Source organism: Ovis canadensis, chromosome 5 (assembly GCF_042477335.2).
Source record: "Ovis canadensis isolate MfBH-ARS-UI-01 breed Bighorn chromosome 5, ARS-UI_OviCan_v2, whole genome shotgun sequence".
In the NCBI taxonomy this organism is placed as follows: domain Eukaryota; kingdom Metazoa; phylum Chordata; class Mammalia; order Artiodactyla; family Bovidae; genus Ovis; species Ovis canadensis.
The window spans coordinates 15103408-15117185 of record NC_091249.1 but is presented as its reverse complement, the minus strand read 5'-3'; the positions used below and the strand labels follow the sequence as shown (position 1 = coordinate 15117185).

At 59.4% G+C, this 13778-nt stretch overlaps 1 protein-coding gene across 2 annotated transcripts in view; it reads right to left on the bottom strand.

The window, feature by feature from the left end:
- Positions 1 to 13778, bottom strand: part of FLT4 (fms related receptor tyrosine kinase 4) — a 41332-nt gene that overhangs the window by 10713 nt on the left and 16841 nt on the right. The window contains exons 9-24 of one of the 2 annotated variants that reach the window (XM_069588949.1): positions 11303 to 11457; positions 11050 to 11212; positions 9421 to 9550; positions 8167 to 8275; positions 6824 to 7186; positions 6399 to 6545; positions 6169 to 6300; positions 5904 to 6010; positions 5491 to 5626; positions 4914 to 5018; positions 4246 to 4359; positions 3990 to 4078; positions 3719 to 3869; positions 2942 to 3036; positions 2482 to 2604; positions 1126 to 1237 (exon numbers count right to left, since the gene is read on the bottom strand). In XM_069588949.1, the coding sequence (XP_069445050.1) occupies positions 1126 to 1237; positions 2482 to 2604; positions 2942 to 3036; positions 3719 to 3869; positions 3990 to 4078; positions 4246 to 4359; positions 4914 to 5018; positions 5491 to 5626; positions 5904 to 6010; positions 6169 to 6300; positions 6399 to 6545; positions 6824 to 7186; positions 8167 to 8275; positions 9421 to 9550; positions 11050 to 11212; positions 11303 to 11457 (2231 nt within the window). The remainder of the gene's footprint in view (positions 1 to 1125; positions 1238 to 2481; positions 2605 to 2941; positions 3037 to 3718; positions 3870 to 3989; positions 4079 to 4245; positions 4360 to 4913; positions 5019 to 5490; positions 5627 to 5903; positions 6011 to 6168; positions 6301 to 6398; positions 6546 to 6823; positions 7187 to 8166; positions 8276 to 9420; positions 9551 to 11049; positions 11213 to 11302; positions 11458 to 13778) is intronic. The other variant, XM_069588950.1, reaches the window with a different exon arrangement.

The window sequence follows — 13778 nt, the reverse complement described above, 5'->3', positions numbered from 1 at the left end:
ACCGCTATTCAGCTCAGGTCCGAACCGCCTCTGCCCCGGCCCCTCATGGCAGGAGCTCACCCTGCTGCCCCCCTCCCCTCGGACGAGTCCTTTGTTTGGTTAAGAGGATGGTGGCACCCGCTTGTGAGAACTGCCATGAGCATCAGAGCTTTCACAGGCACATTGGCAGAAGCACTTCCCATTCTGGGACCGTCAGGTCAGGGTCAGTAGAGCTTTGCTGAGCCAGCTGAGTGGCCCTGTCACAATGCCCCCTCTTCAGAGAAGCCTTCTCCAGTTCTTCGTTAAGTCCTGTGTCTCTACCAGCAAAAAGGACCTAGCTCCTGCAAGCCATACAGTAGTGGAAAGGCCCTTTAAGGTAAGGGCCTCTCCCTCAAACCCTGCACGGCTCCCAGTAGACTTAAATTCCAGGCCTTCACCCCAGAGGGCCTGCAGAGGCTGCCTGGACCACCAATACAAGCTTTTGTGGCATCTCCCAATGCTGACTGCTTACATCCTGCTCAGCTCCCCAGCACAAGGACCACGGCCCTGACCAGCCCTGCACCCTGGACTGCTGTTTTGCAGGCCCTCTTGCCTCCAGCCCACCCACCGTCGTCAGCCTGCCCCTCCTGGCCCCTCCGGCTCACATCCAGCACTGTCCTTCCTGTGCGCGCCGTGCGCTTTTATCTTTACTAACAGTATTGGTCACGGTTGCCATTCAGCGTTTTCACTTTTCTACTTGTTTCCTGCCTCACCCCCACCCTGGTTGGGGCCCTTCATCTTGGATCCAGCGAGGCCTGGTTTACTATGTGAGGTGGTAGCAACTGTGGTCATCGAGGGAGCAGCCGGTCTCCTTCCAGATGCTCCCCAGCCCCATGAAGGCAGAAACAGTGTCCTCAACGGCTTGTGAGGAAGGGACTCGGCCAGGGAGGGAGGGGTCTAGGGAACTCCTACGGCCTTTCCCTCTGTGACGGGTGACGGGCCCAGGAGCTGGTGGGTGAACACAGGGTTCTGCCCTGGGCACAGGCTGGACATGAAGGGGGGACCCAGGGAGCCCTCCAAGCACCTGTCTCAGAATGAGCGGGACTGCTCGGCCCAGGCGTGCACCTCTGCTGAGCCTGCCCTGCCCTGCCCCCTTCCTGTACTCACCCAGGGAGAAAATCTCCCAGAGCAGGACCCCAAAGGACCACACGTCACTCTGCGTGGTGTACACCTTGTCGAAGATGCTCTCAGGGGCCATCCACTTCAGGGGCAGCCGGGCCTGTGGGATGGACGTGTGTCCCAATGGGGAAGGGAAGAACGGAGAGAGGCCAAACCCAGGGGCATCCCTCCCCTGCCCCTCCTCTCCCCAGGACTCTGGAGTCACCGCACAAGAAAGGCTCTTTGGTCAGGCCCACCCTGCGTGTACTCAGATGGCTCCCGCAATTGCTCTGTCCCTGCCACCTCCCCCAACTCCATTCCACAGGTGCCTGGTGACTTTGAAGGCTTCTTCCCTGCAACTACTCTGGGCAGACATCCAGTCCCTCTCTTCCCCTGTGCTCTCCCAGAGAAAACTTGTAGCCTGTCTCCAGCTCCACACCCTCTGGCCCAGTATATTGAGGGATGCTGTATCCCTGCACACCCTCACCAGCTCCACCTCTGTCCATTCACTTGGTCCCCACACTGGAAGCCTGGCATCACTCCTGAGCCCACTTTTGGTGGCTCCTAATGTGACTTCCCTCCTATGGCTTTGACCTGGGAGCCTTGAGGACCATGGGCCTTCCTGACTTGCCTCGGCCTCCCCCCACCACCCCCCCCTTGTTATAGCTTGCAGAGGGAGTTTCTAGACAGCTGACTGTTACCTCCATAGTCCCCACATAACTGAGAGTTAGAATAAAGGACAAAAGCCTGCATGGTGGGCCTCTCATTGTTGTCTGTTGTTTAGTCACTAAGTCGTGTCTTGCAACCCCATGGACTGTAGCCCACCAGGCTCCTCTGTCCATGGAATTTCCCAAGAAAGAATATGGGAGTGGGTTGCCATTTCCTTCTCCATAGCCTGGACCCAATTTGCCTGTCAACCTCCCTCTTAGCCTCTTCATTCATCCCCTGGGGCAAAACCCTAAACAAATTTAGATGCCAGATGCCTGCTTGGCTACGTCTGAGCACCACCAATGAGACACAAGATGCACCTAGCGCCCAGGTATTCTTCTGTAACTGTGCTACACTAGGCGTGTCCGCCTCGAGGACAAACAGCATGTGGGATCTACCTCAGCATGACCAGCCCCTACTCAGCAGGTGTGTGGAGTCAGTGCCCACCTAACGGACCAAAACGGCCAGACACGGGCTCCATTTGGAGCACTGGGGCCATTGTCAGCTCCTGTCTCCACTCACCTGCTGTAGGTGCCTCAGCAGGGTCTCCAGGATCCCTGTGGGTGCAGGTCCTCAGACCTCCCGGGTGGATGGCGGTGAGTCCCCACCCTGCTCCCTGGCCCACAGCCCCCACCCCCCGCTGTGGCCTGTACTCACACTGCCCTTGCGCACATAGTCAGGGTCCTTGTAGATGTCCCGGGCCAGGCCAAAGTCACAGATCTTCACCACGTCGTTTTCTGACAACAAGATGTTTCGAGCGGCCAGGTCCCTGTGGATACACTAGGGGGGTGAAGAGGAGCAGTGAGGCGATCAGGGCAGGCGCCTGTGGCCACACCCGCACCTAGAGCTCCAGGATACCCTGCGTGAGTCCTGCTCTCCTGAGGATAGATGCAGTGTGCCCCACGACTTGCCATGGAGTAGCTGGTGGCACTGTGCGGACAGCGGAGAAGGCTGCACAGAAGGACAGACTGGCTCTGTGCCTAGCTCTGCCCCTGAGTAGCAGAAAACCCTGGGAGTTCGGTTCTACCCTTTGGACTCAGTCTACAGCTCTGCAAAGCGGGCTCAGCTGGTGAGTTTTGGCCTTTCTCCCCTCTGAAGAGACTGCTGGGGCAGTCACCTTTCGAGAGGCCAGGAACTCCATCCCTCGGGCCACCTGGAAGCTGTAGCAGACAAGATCTTCCATGGTCAGCGGGCTCAGCCACAGGTCCTTGGCTGCACGAAGAAGTGAGGCTGGCTAGGAGGGTCCTCAGCCGTGACTCCCGCTTTCCACCCAGCCCCAAAGGGAGCTCTTACGTGTTCACTGACCCTGGCTGTGTCCCTCCTGGCCAGGCTTAACAAGCCTGCTGGTCCCCTCTCCTGCCCCTCAGCTTGCCTTCTCTCCGTGGTACCCAGAGCAGTGAGTACTGTTGCCACACTAGACCTCTGCCTTTGCTGCTTCTGCCTGGACGGCTCCTCACCATGTTTGCAGGGCAAACTCTTATTTATCTGCTGCTGCTAAATCGCTTCAGTCGTGTCCAACTCTATGCGACCCCATAGACAGCAGCCCACCAGGCTCCACCATCCTTGGGATTCTCCAGGCAAGAACACTGGAGTGGGTTGCCATTTCCTTCTCTAGAGACGACCAAATCAAACATCAGAAGTCTCACACCCCCAGGAGGTTGACCACCCGTGAGGATTAGGATTTTGAGCTCCGACATTAGGGCACACGGCTCACTGGCTATGGCGCCCTCTGGCGGGAGCATGGGTGCTTTGCTTCCTGAGGTGGCATCTTTCTAAGGCAGCAAGCATTTCATCCGCTCCCCTGTTAAGTCCCTCCAGGAGGGCCCCAGCTTGGCGTATCCCAGGGTCCTGGAGCATGCCAGCCGTTTTGGGCAAGGGGAAGCCAGACTCTTACCTTCTTGGACTGGAGCGGCCCGCCCTGCCCCGCCCTTGCCCGTTAGGAGCCTTGTGAAGAGGGCCATGTCGCAGTTCCCTGGCCTCCTTTGGTCAGCCTTGGCGCCCTCCACCATGGAGCAGAAGCGCCTTTGCTGCTCAGCAGACTTCTCCTGAGATGCACAAAGCAGGTCGGAGCGGGAGGAGGCTCGCCATCTACTGGAAAGGCACTTTCCGCCCTCCCCACCCGGCTCACCAGCAGAGGCCTGGCCCTCGGTGGGGCGCCCACCTACCGCGCAGGGATTGAAGGCCTCCCGCTTGGCGCGCAAGAAGTTGGAGAGATTGCCATACTTGCAAAACTCCACGATCACCATGAGAGGGCCTGGGGCAGGGCAGGAGGGTGCGCTGGAGGGCAAGCAGCACAGCCAAGGACCCGCCCCCAAGCCCTCCTGTGTCCAGCCCATTCCCAGCCCAGCTGGCCCTTCACACCCACAAAGATGAGGGCACCTTGGGGCTTTGCCCTCCCCGCAGGGCGCCCGAGTTCTTTACCATTGGGCTTGGTGCAAGCCCCCAGGAGGTTGACCACGTTCAGGTGGTTACCAATGTGGATTAGGATTTTGAGCTCCGACATCAGGGCGCGATGTTCGCTGGCTGTGGCGCCCTCTGGAAGCAACATGGGGGCTTTGCTTGATTCCCGGGCCCATCTGGCCCCTGACCTAGGCCCTGAATATCCCTTTTTCCGGGCCACTAGCTCAGACGGTAAAGAATCCCCCTGCAATGCAGGAGACGCAGGAGTCCCAGGTTTGATCGATCCCCTGGTCTGGAAGATCCCCTGGAGGAGGAAATGGCAACCCTCTCCAGTCTTCTTGCCTGGAGAATTCCATGGACAGAGGAGCCTGGCGGGCTATAGTCCATGGAGAAGCAAAGAGCTGGACAGGACTGAGTGACGAGCACTTTTGCTTTCAGCTGAGCTGAGGCCTGACCAGCGCTCTTGCTGGTGGGAGTGCAGTAAATATCGCTTCCCTCTGAGGCTAAAGGTTTAGGTGGGACTGGTAAGTATTACTCAGAGGGGAGCCCCAGGCCGTGGATTCCCTGCATAACCTCTGGTAAGAATCTGTTCTGAACCTGTTTCCCTTCCGGCACCACAGACCCACCAGCCCACCCAGAGTTGCTGATCCTCACCAGCTAAGCCACCCCTTCTACCCATGACCCCACACCTTTCAGCATTTTCACGGCCACAGTGTCACAGCTGCTGCCCTTGTTGATGCCAAAGGCTGAGGCTTCCACCACCTTCCCAAAGGCCCCGTGGCCGAGGACTCTCCCTGTGGGGGCAGGGAGCTGGTTCCAGGTGAGCTGTATGGGGGTGTGGGTGGAGAGGACTGGGCAGAAGGGACAACCCCTGTGGAGGGCCAGGAAGGAAGGCCCAGGAGGGGGAGGAAAGTCAGGAGCCCCCTTGCCAAACAGGAAGTGCATGGGGAGCAGGGTGGGGAGAGAGGGAGGAGAGAGACAGACAGGAAGGCCTGCATCCTCTCCCAGCAGGTGTGAGAGGCCCACCCTGCTCAGAGCAGCAGGAAGTGACCTCGGGGGGCCTGGGAATTGGAGCCCCTATAATAGTTCTGGGGATGCGTGCCTAGATGGACAGGTCAGGCCAGGTGGGGGCCAGGTGGGACTTTCTGGCATGAGTTCTGAGAATGGAGGGATTGCAGGACTCCAGCCTGCCTGACCCCAGAGCAGCTGAAGAAGTGTCCGCCCAGCAGGACTGGGTGGGTGAAGCAGGCTGGGAGCAGGTCTCACCAAGGTGCAGCCGTTCCCGGGGGAACTCCCACTGACTAGCGTCGTAGGACAGGTATTCACACTGCTCCTCCAAAGGCACCTCCCCGGGGTCCATGATGATGGACAAGTAGCCGGTCTTGATGTCTGCATGGGTTGGCTGGGAGGTGGGGATGGGGACAGCTCACTGACTCGGCCATACCGTCCTGGCTTCAGTAAAGCTGTGCTCAGGACAGATGGCCTCTCCTTAGGGACTTCCGATGTAGGAGGAGACAGATGGACAACCTCTTGTCCTCTAAGAGTGCAGCATGGAGGGGTCTGGGGGGCCTCCCAGGATACAAGGCTTCCAGGTGAGCCAGGGTGAACCATATTCCTTAACTTAGGGGCTGGGCAGAGTGGAGAGAGCCCATGAGCAGCTCGGGAGGAGGAGTGCTTACCCTCCTCATGTTACAGAAGATGAGGAGAAGGAGGACCCAGAAGAAGACAGCGATGACTCCTGTGCCAACAAGGATCACGATCTCCATGCTGCCTTTATCCTCAGAGCCTGAGTGGGCAGAAAGAGGGGGTGGCTACTGTGCACATATTGTGAGGGGGGAGAGGGTGCACCCTTCTGGCAGGCTCAGCTGGCAGTGAGGTGGCCGTGAGGAGACGGCATCGAGTGCGGGCAGAAGGTGGGCCGAGGGGCGCGGGGGGAGGCTGGACCTTCCACAGCCACGCTGGCAGAGGAGTTGACGCAGCCCTTGGCGTTGCACGCGCTGCACAGATAGTGGCCCGCGTCCTCCTCGCGCACGCGCTGGATGCTCAGCCTCTGGTTCGAGTCCGCCAGGTCGATTCCTGCAGCGAGGGCGGTGGACGTTTGAGTTCAAATAGGTCTGGGGCTTTGGCCTCGAGAGCTGCCGGACCCCGCCCTCCGCCCATACCCATCCCCCTACCGGACTCTTCTTCCAGCAGCCTCTCATCTTTGTACCACACGATGCTGGGTACGTGCGCCCCAGCCACTGGGCACCGCATCTCCAAGGAATCGCTCACGTTCACCAGGAGGTCGCTTAGGTTCTGTGTGAGCCGTGGGGCTTCTAGGGCTGGGGGCGGGGTCGAGAGAGAGCTGAGTGGAGCTGCAGAAAGCAGGAGGGCACTCCAGGAAAGGGCCCTCCAGTGCTAGGAGCTCTCCAAGCTGAAGGGTCAGGGTTTGAGCTCGGGGTGGGCAGGGCTGTGCACCCCCCGGAGGGGAAGGAGAGGGGCATGGTGCTCTTGCATGCTCGGGCTTGTGAATGGACTTCCCCGGGCGCGTGCTGGGCGGAGGGGAAAGGCTCCTTGGGGAGCGCTGCCGTCCGGCCCCTCCGGCTCCGGCTTGCCTCACCCTGCACGGACAGGTACTTCTTATGGCAGTGCTTGTCGTGGCTGCGCCGGTCCTGCACCTCGCACACGTAGTCACCTTCGTGCTCTGGTGCCACACTGGGGATGGTGAGGGTGAGCGTGGCGTGGGGCTCCCCGGGTGCCCCCTCCTCCAGGCTGGCAGCCAGTGGCGTGGCAAACAGGTGCACGTTCTTGCAGTCAAGCAGCAGTGGGTTGCCCTGCGCGTCGTGCAGCGTGGACAGGTTGAGGCGGTACCAGTGCAAGTGCTCGTACGTGTAGTTGTCAGCCCGGCAGCTCAGGCGCACGGCCTGGCCCTCTAGCGGCTCTTCTGATGGCTCTGACTCTATGCTGAAGCCGTCGGGGATGGCTGGGGACGGAGGAACCACTCGCTATGACACTGAGGTGCTGGCGAACCTACCCACCTGCTCAGGGACTCCCTCGCTTTCTCATTGACCTTTGAACTCACTCAGCTCTCAAATAGGGGTGTATGTCACCCTGCCTGGGCCAGGGACACCACTCTGGAGACCTCTTCTCTGTCTCGCTGCCAAGAGACCAACTCTCCCAAGTCAGTTCCACCAGGGGCTCCTCTGGCCGTGCCTCCCTCTAGTTTTTCCTGAACAAGCCCCAGCTGGGTACTGCCCCTACCTCTCCCAGGAGCCCAGGCCACCAATGAGTTTCTTGCCAGCAGCTGAGCAGGTGCGCGAGGGCCCATTCCCCCTCACTGCTGAGCACACTCCCACCCCGTCCTCTTCTTGACACAGTCTGGCTCCATTAGCCTTTGGCAGGGGCTCCCGATCTCCTCTGGCCCCTCTGGCTGTCCACTGTTGAGCTCCCATGGGCTCCTCTCTCCTGCAGAGTGTTTTCTTTGGCTCCACCTCTCTTCCAGGTGCCCGCATTTAAACCTCTGGGCCCAGTGACTGTCCTTCCATGGTCTTCCTAGTGTTCCTGAGGTCATTAACAGGTTTGAAAAATCTGAGGCAACCATGGACCTTCTTTCCAGGGCCAAACGCACATGAGAACCAGCTGCCGTGCAGGATCCACGGCTCAGGAAGGGGGTGGGAGGGAAGTGGAGGGAGGTGGAGCTGTGGGGAACAAGATGGCACCCCTTGGGAGGCACCTCCTGGTCTAAGGGCAGATGGCGCTGCCTCATCCCAGTTCATATGCCTGTAGCCTCCAAATCTGTCCTCCTGCTGAGGCCCAGAGGCCCGGGGGGCTGGGGTTCCTCCTGGTGCCTCATAGGACACTCACTGGGTCCCCAAAGTAGGCATATTGTCTCCTCCCAAGCCTGGCCTCCTCCTGCGCCCACCTGGCTCCTGACCTCTATCCAGGCCTGCCCAAGGCACTCACTGGCCACGTAGAAGTAGATGAGCCGCTCATCCTGGCCCACTTTGTTGAAGACCACGCATTTGTACATGGCGGACACATTGGCCTCCTGGATCACCAGCTTGCTCACCGTCTGGACAGGATACATGTCAGGTATAAGGATCCGTTTCCTGCCTACGTTCCCCTACCCTAACCTCCTCTTTCTGCATGGAAGTTGCTGTGCCCACTAGAATAATGGGGGAAACTGAGGCTCTGGGCTGGAGATGACCAAAGGACTGGTGAGGCAAGGAGAAGGTGATGAGGTCCTCGGGCAGCAGCAAGAGGTGGCTCCCCTGAAAACTCAAGGGACAGCACGATGGACAGCGGGCCTCAGCTGTGGCTGGGGTCAGAAGGCAGTGTGAGGCAGGGCCAGAGAGGCCTCTGGCTGCAGGTGGGCTCAGGGGGCTGCCGTGCTGAGGAGGCGACAGGGGCCTGGTGGCACTGGGTTGGTCCAAGCCAGAGTTCAGATGCACGCTCGGGTCACATCGAGTGTCAGCCTGTGGTCCCAGGAGTCGCTGTGTGAGGCCCCTGGGACGTGCCCACAAACACTTCGGGGCTGCCCCCTGTGATGTGCCCACAAACACTTCGGGGCTGCCTGCAGAGCCTCTCAGTGCTCTGGGTCGTGGCAAGGGGAGGAGATGGGGTCCAGGGCTCCAGAAGGACTCTGGCCTGGGGGAGTGGGCAGCTTGGAGGCAGAGGAAGAGAGAGGGCCATAGTCTCTGCCTACCAGCCCAAGAGCCCACCCCCCAACCTCAAGCCGGGCACTTCCTGGCCAGCCTGGAACAGGAAGAGGCTCTGGAGGTGTGTAGGAAAACAGGAAGTGACTGTAGGAAGTGGGTGCCTTTGTTCAGCCCTTCCCCTGCTTGGCCTCTTCTAGGGATTGCCCCCAGCCTGGACCAGCCGTCTTTGGGGAGGATAGAGCTTGTCCCCAGCCCCAACTCTGCCAGCCCTTGCTAGTTTGGGCCCACAGCTGTGAATCTCAGCTTCCCTCTCTGGGAAGCAGCGGTAGGTCAGGCCCCTGTAGTCTATTGCAGGCAGGGAAGCTGATGTCCAGAGACATTGCAGAAAGGTTACTGACTCTCAGCTGCTATTGCAAGAACTCTGCAAGTCCGGTGGAGACTGAGAAGGCTAGGAGAGGACCCCACCTCTCCTTCTGATCCCACCTTTCTTCTTCTGAAGAAAGGACCTCACCTCTCTCTTCTTCTCCCCCAGCCACTCAGTGGCCTGGCTGGTCCATACCTTATTTTTGCCCTCTACAAACTCCGTCCAGGTGTCCAGGCTCTCAATGGGGTTCACAGCATCCTGTGTGGTCACCTCCCTCCAGTCCTGGCACTGTGGCATTCGGTCTCGCTGCTGCCGCCGCCTGCTGCTGAAGACAAGGAAGGACAAGGGCAGTAAGGGATCCAGGCAGAGAGCGACTACACTAAGGGCAGGGTCAAGCTTTTCTCATACTCAGGGTCCTCTCATCTCGTGGTGGGGAAGGTTTGTGCCCCAAAGTAAGTGAGGAGGGCAGGAGCTTTGTTTCTGGCACACTGTTCAGGGCTCAGCAACCCATCCTGCATGGGCTGCCAGACACAGCCTTACCCAGCAGACCAGGATCTGTGCCTGCAGAGCACCACACGCCTGTGACTCTGTGCCAGTCCTCTGGTCTGCTGTGCCCCCTGCCCCTAGCCACACGTGTCCCTTCCTGCAAAATCCACCTAGATCTCCTGGGGCAGCAAAGTCACTCCTGTTAACTCCTGCTACAGGAAGCCCTCTCCTTCCATCCCTCTTCTAAAGCTGCAGCCCCTCCCTGGGACGGCTGTGCATCCCAGCACCTTTGGTCTCCTGCTGGGATGAGGGCCTAAAGGGGAAGGCGTGGCTCAAGGGAGGCTCTTGTCTGCCCCTAGGGAAGCAGAACTGGCCCTGGGGCTCTGTAATCATGCAGGGCATAACAGTAGAGCATCAGATGGAAACACATTTGGAGGTGCCAGTGATCTGCAGCTTCACAGTCCAGAAGATTCTCTTATGAACCCCGAATGCTGCGGGCTGGCCACCCCTACTGAACCTCCCTAACTGGCCATGCCAAGGGCCACAGTCTCTCTCCCAGTGTGGCTGCCTCGTCTCCCTTGGCTTCCCAGCTACTGTCCTTCCCCAGCCTGGGACCCTGTCCCCTGTCCCTTAGGATCTCTTGCTAAATGGCCAATGTGACTAGTCCCTCCCCTGCTCAGCACCATTCACTGTCTCTCTAGTACTTTCCAGACCACTAACCACCTTGGCGCCCTCCATTCCTGGCCCTTGCTGGTTCAAGTTTTCCGTTCTCCGGGACTGACTGTCCCACTGGCACCCAAGTAGGGCAGTGTGGCCCAGCAGTTAGGCATGCTCTGCTGCTCACTGCCATGACATTAGGAAAGTCATGCCCCTTCTCCAAGCTCACTTTCTCCTCTCTAAGGGGTCATGATGAGCACTACACAGATGAGCAGGTGAGCCTGGACATACTTAGTGTGCCTTGGAGTTCACTGAGTCCATGCCTCTCAAAACCAGCCCAGGCCTGCCTGCTTGGTGAGGGGTGTCCTCCCTAGTGCCCAGAGGCATGTCCTTGGGTCCCCTCCAGACATGCAGTTGTGTGTCTGGGGAGCATCGCTTTCAAGGGAGAGGATGGTGGGGGCTGCACCATCCCTGTGTCCAGCCTGGCCTGACAGTACAAGGGAGGGTCTGAGCCTTGTTCAGGCAAGGTGAGGTCAGGGATTGACTGTAATGCATGAATTATGATAGGGTTTGGGTTTAAAGCGGAGCTATGGGGAGGGGTGCTGGTAGAGAGAGGGCGTTATGGTTGAAGTCGGGGATGGGGCTGGGAAGCAGGGGGAGGCCGGGTGGAGCCACACTCACAGGCTGCGCTGGCTGAAGGTCCTGCAGGGCGTCCACGGCCGCCAGTGCCACCGGATGCTGAGAGGAGGGGGCACCCCGTAGGCCGTGCAGGTGAGGGCCTGGCGACTATGGCGGGAGTAGATGCTGGGGGAGGAGGCCTCCTTTTCATGGATGTGGGGGGGTACTGGAGACACAGGCGGACAGCCAGTCAGTCAGCATACCCCCAAACACCCCCCCCGTCCCCCTCCCCCTCTCCTGTCCCACCCGCACCTACCATTCACCACCAGCTCCAGGCTGATGTTACGCCTCAGGCCAGCTGCGGTGTTCCACAGGGCCAGGGTGTAGATGCCCGCACTGGCCTCCGTCACCTCCTTGAGCACCAGAACATGGGGACTGTGGCGCCCGGACACTGCCTTTCTGTCCTTGTACCTAGCCCAGGGAAGGAGTTCAGGGGGCTGTGTGACCTCCACCCCAGCCCTGTCCTCCCTCCTTCCCTGAAGTGCCCCAGCCCTGACCACTAGGACACAGTCAGGAGATGGGAGAGGCCTCCCCGCCCCAGACCTGCTTCTGGACTGGGGGATAGACGGCTGTGCACCCCAGGCTCAGGACCAACGGGAGTCCCCAGGGGCCCTTGTCTCTGCCATAGGCTTCACGGGGCTGAGCTGTGAAGGAGTGGAGGCGTGGTCCCCGAGGGCGCAGCTCAGATCCTGATCACGTGGGGGTCTGGGAGCTCTGACCCTGACTCTGCCCTTCCTGGAGCTCTCCAGATGCCTGGGCTTCTTGTTGCCCTGCCCCTTTTCCCAGGGCCTTTGTGCTCACTTTCCTGCTTTGCTTGGATGCTAGACACCTGCAGGGCTCCCTCTCTCCTATATCCACCATCACCCAGCCATCAGAGCAGCTGTGTGGACCAGGAGCTGGCCCTCGGCCCTGTCCCTGCTCGTCTGCATGCTAGTGTTCACACACGCGCCTGTTGCTTGTCGGTTCCCACACTGAGCTGTACGTACGGCCACCGCCGTATGCCCTATGTGAGGAGTGGCACCCAGCACACATAGGCGCTCAGTGTTCATAGGTATAAATGGATGACTCATACCCCAAAGGAGACTCCCCTCCAGTCCTGAGTTGGGAATGAACCCAAGCTCTGGCCTCTGCCTGGAAGTAGCCCTCAGGCAGGCATCGTCTTCTGGTTTACTAAGCCAGAGAGACACGAGGAAAGCACAGCCCTCGGGATGGAAAGTAACAGCGAGGGGCATGCAGGAGGCTGGCTTTCAACTGCTGCACCACAGCCCATTTAGAAGAGGTTTGACTTGCCAGAAGTCACACAGCAGGGCAGGGCAGAGAAGGGCCAGGCTGGGAGGCCTGCTGGGCTCTGGTGCAGAATCCTGGTTGCTACTTGCTGCGTTTGTGATCCTAGGCACACTCCTTCATTGCCCCAAGCCCCCGAGTCTTCACCTGAAAACCAGGGAAACCACATGCTCCTTCTTGCAGGTGTGGTCAGGTCTCCTAAGATACAGCCTTGGGGTCAGCGTGGTGCTGGACACACAAAGGCTGCTTTGTGGGGAGGACCAGCCTGCCCACTAGATCTCTGTCTATTCACTTGCTAGTAATCACCACACGATGACCTGAAGAGTGGATCCTGGTGGGGCTATGCTCACCACTAAAGCCCTGGGGCAGGTGTCTCAGTGGACAGTGGGCCCAGTGGAGCACTTCTTGGAGGCAGATATTGACCAAGTGAGAAAAAAAAAGAAAGGGCCAGATGTGGTGGGAATGGCAAGAGGAAGTCAGCTGCCTGAGGATCAGGCCTGGACCAGATCTTTGCTGCAACAGAGCTGGCCACCCTCCCAGACAGGGTCAGTACTACTGGCCTTGGAAAGCAGGGGACAGGGCCTTAGCCCAGACTGCACCAGTGCCCTGCAGGATACTATCTCAAGTGTCCCGGTCCTGCACCAGGTGGCCCGGACGGACCCCAAAGCCTGTGCCTCACAGGGAGAGTCCCAGAAGTCCCAGGCCCAGGGCTTCCAGGGCCCTCTCGGGAGAAGCCTGCTTCCGGCCTATGGCCAGAGAAGTGGGGTGCTGGCTGAGAATGTCTGGGCTTCTTCTTGCCAAGCTCTAGCCTTTCAGAAAAGGTCATCCTGCCTGGTTGGAGGTGCTCCAGGCTAGAAAGGCGAGGCTCCCCTGGCCAATTGTGAAAGGACAGAGCAGATGAGTCCCGGGAGGCACAGGGCTTGGGCAGGAATGCCCTTCCCCTTTCCTGGCCTATTTCCCTCCTGTGTGTGATGAGAGTCAGGCTAGAGTGTGATCTCCCAGGATCAGGCTGTATGGACTGCTCAGATGGCCGAAGGGTGCATGGTGGGGTGCTGCGCCTTCCCGAGTTCTCGGGGAGCGTCTGGTGAAGGTAAAGCCACCACTGAGGGACCGTCTCTCTGACTCTTGGCATACCCTGCAAGGAGTACCTTACTCTCAGGTCACACCCAGGAGTGGGGATCTTGAATTTGTAGGCCTCCCGGAAGCTCAACTCACTGCCACACAGCTCTCGGGCCCAGCCCAGAAATCCTTGTGAAACTCTTATCATATCTCCAAAATTCTGGTTAGAAGTATCCTGGGGGAGGCAACCTGTTTGGAGAGAGCCTAGGAAACCTGAGCCATTTCTCTATGACCCCCTCCAGTAAGGGCCCTCAAGGAGGCTGAGTGGGTGCAGGAGAGTTAGATAAAGCCCTATGCTAGGCCCACCACACCCACACATAACAGGAGGC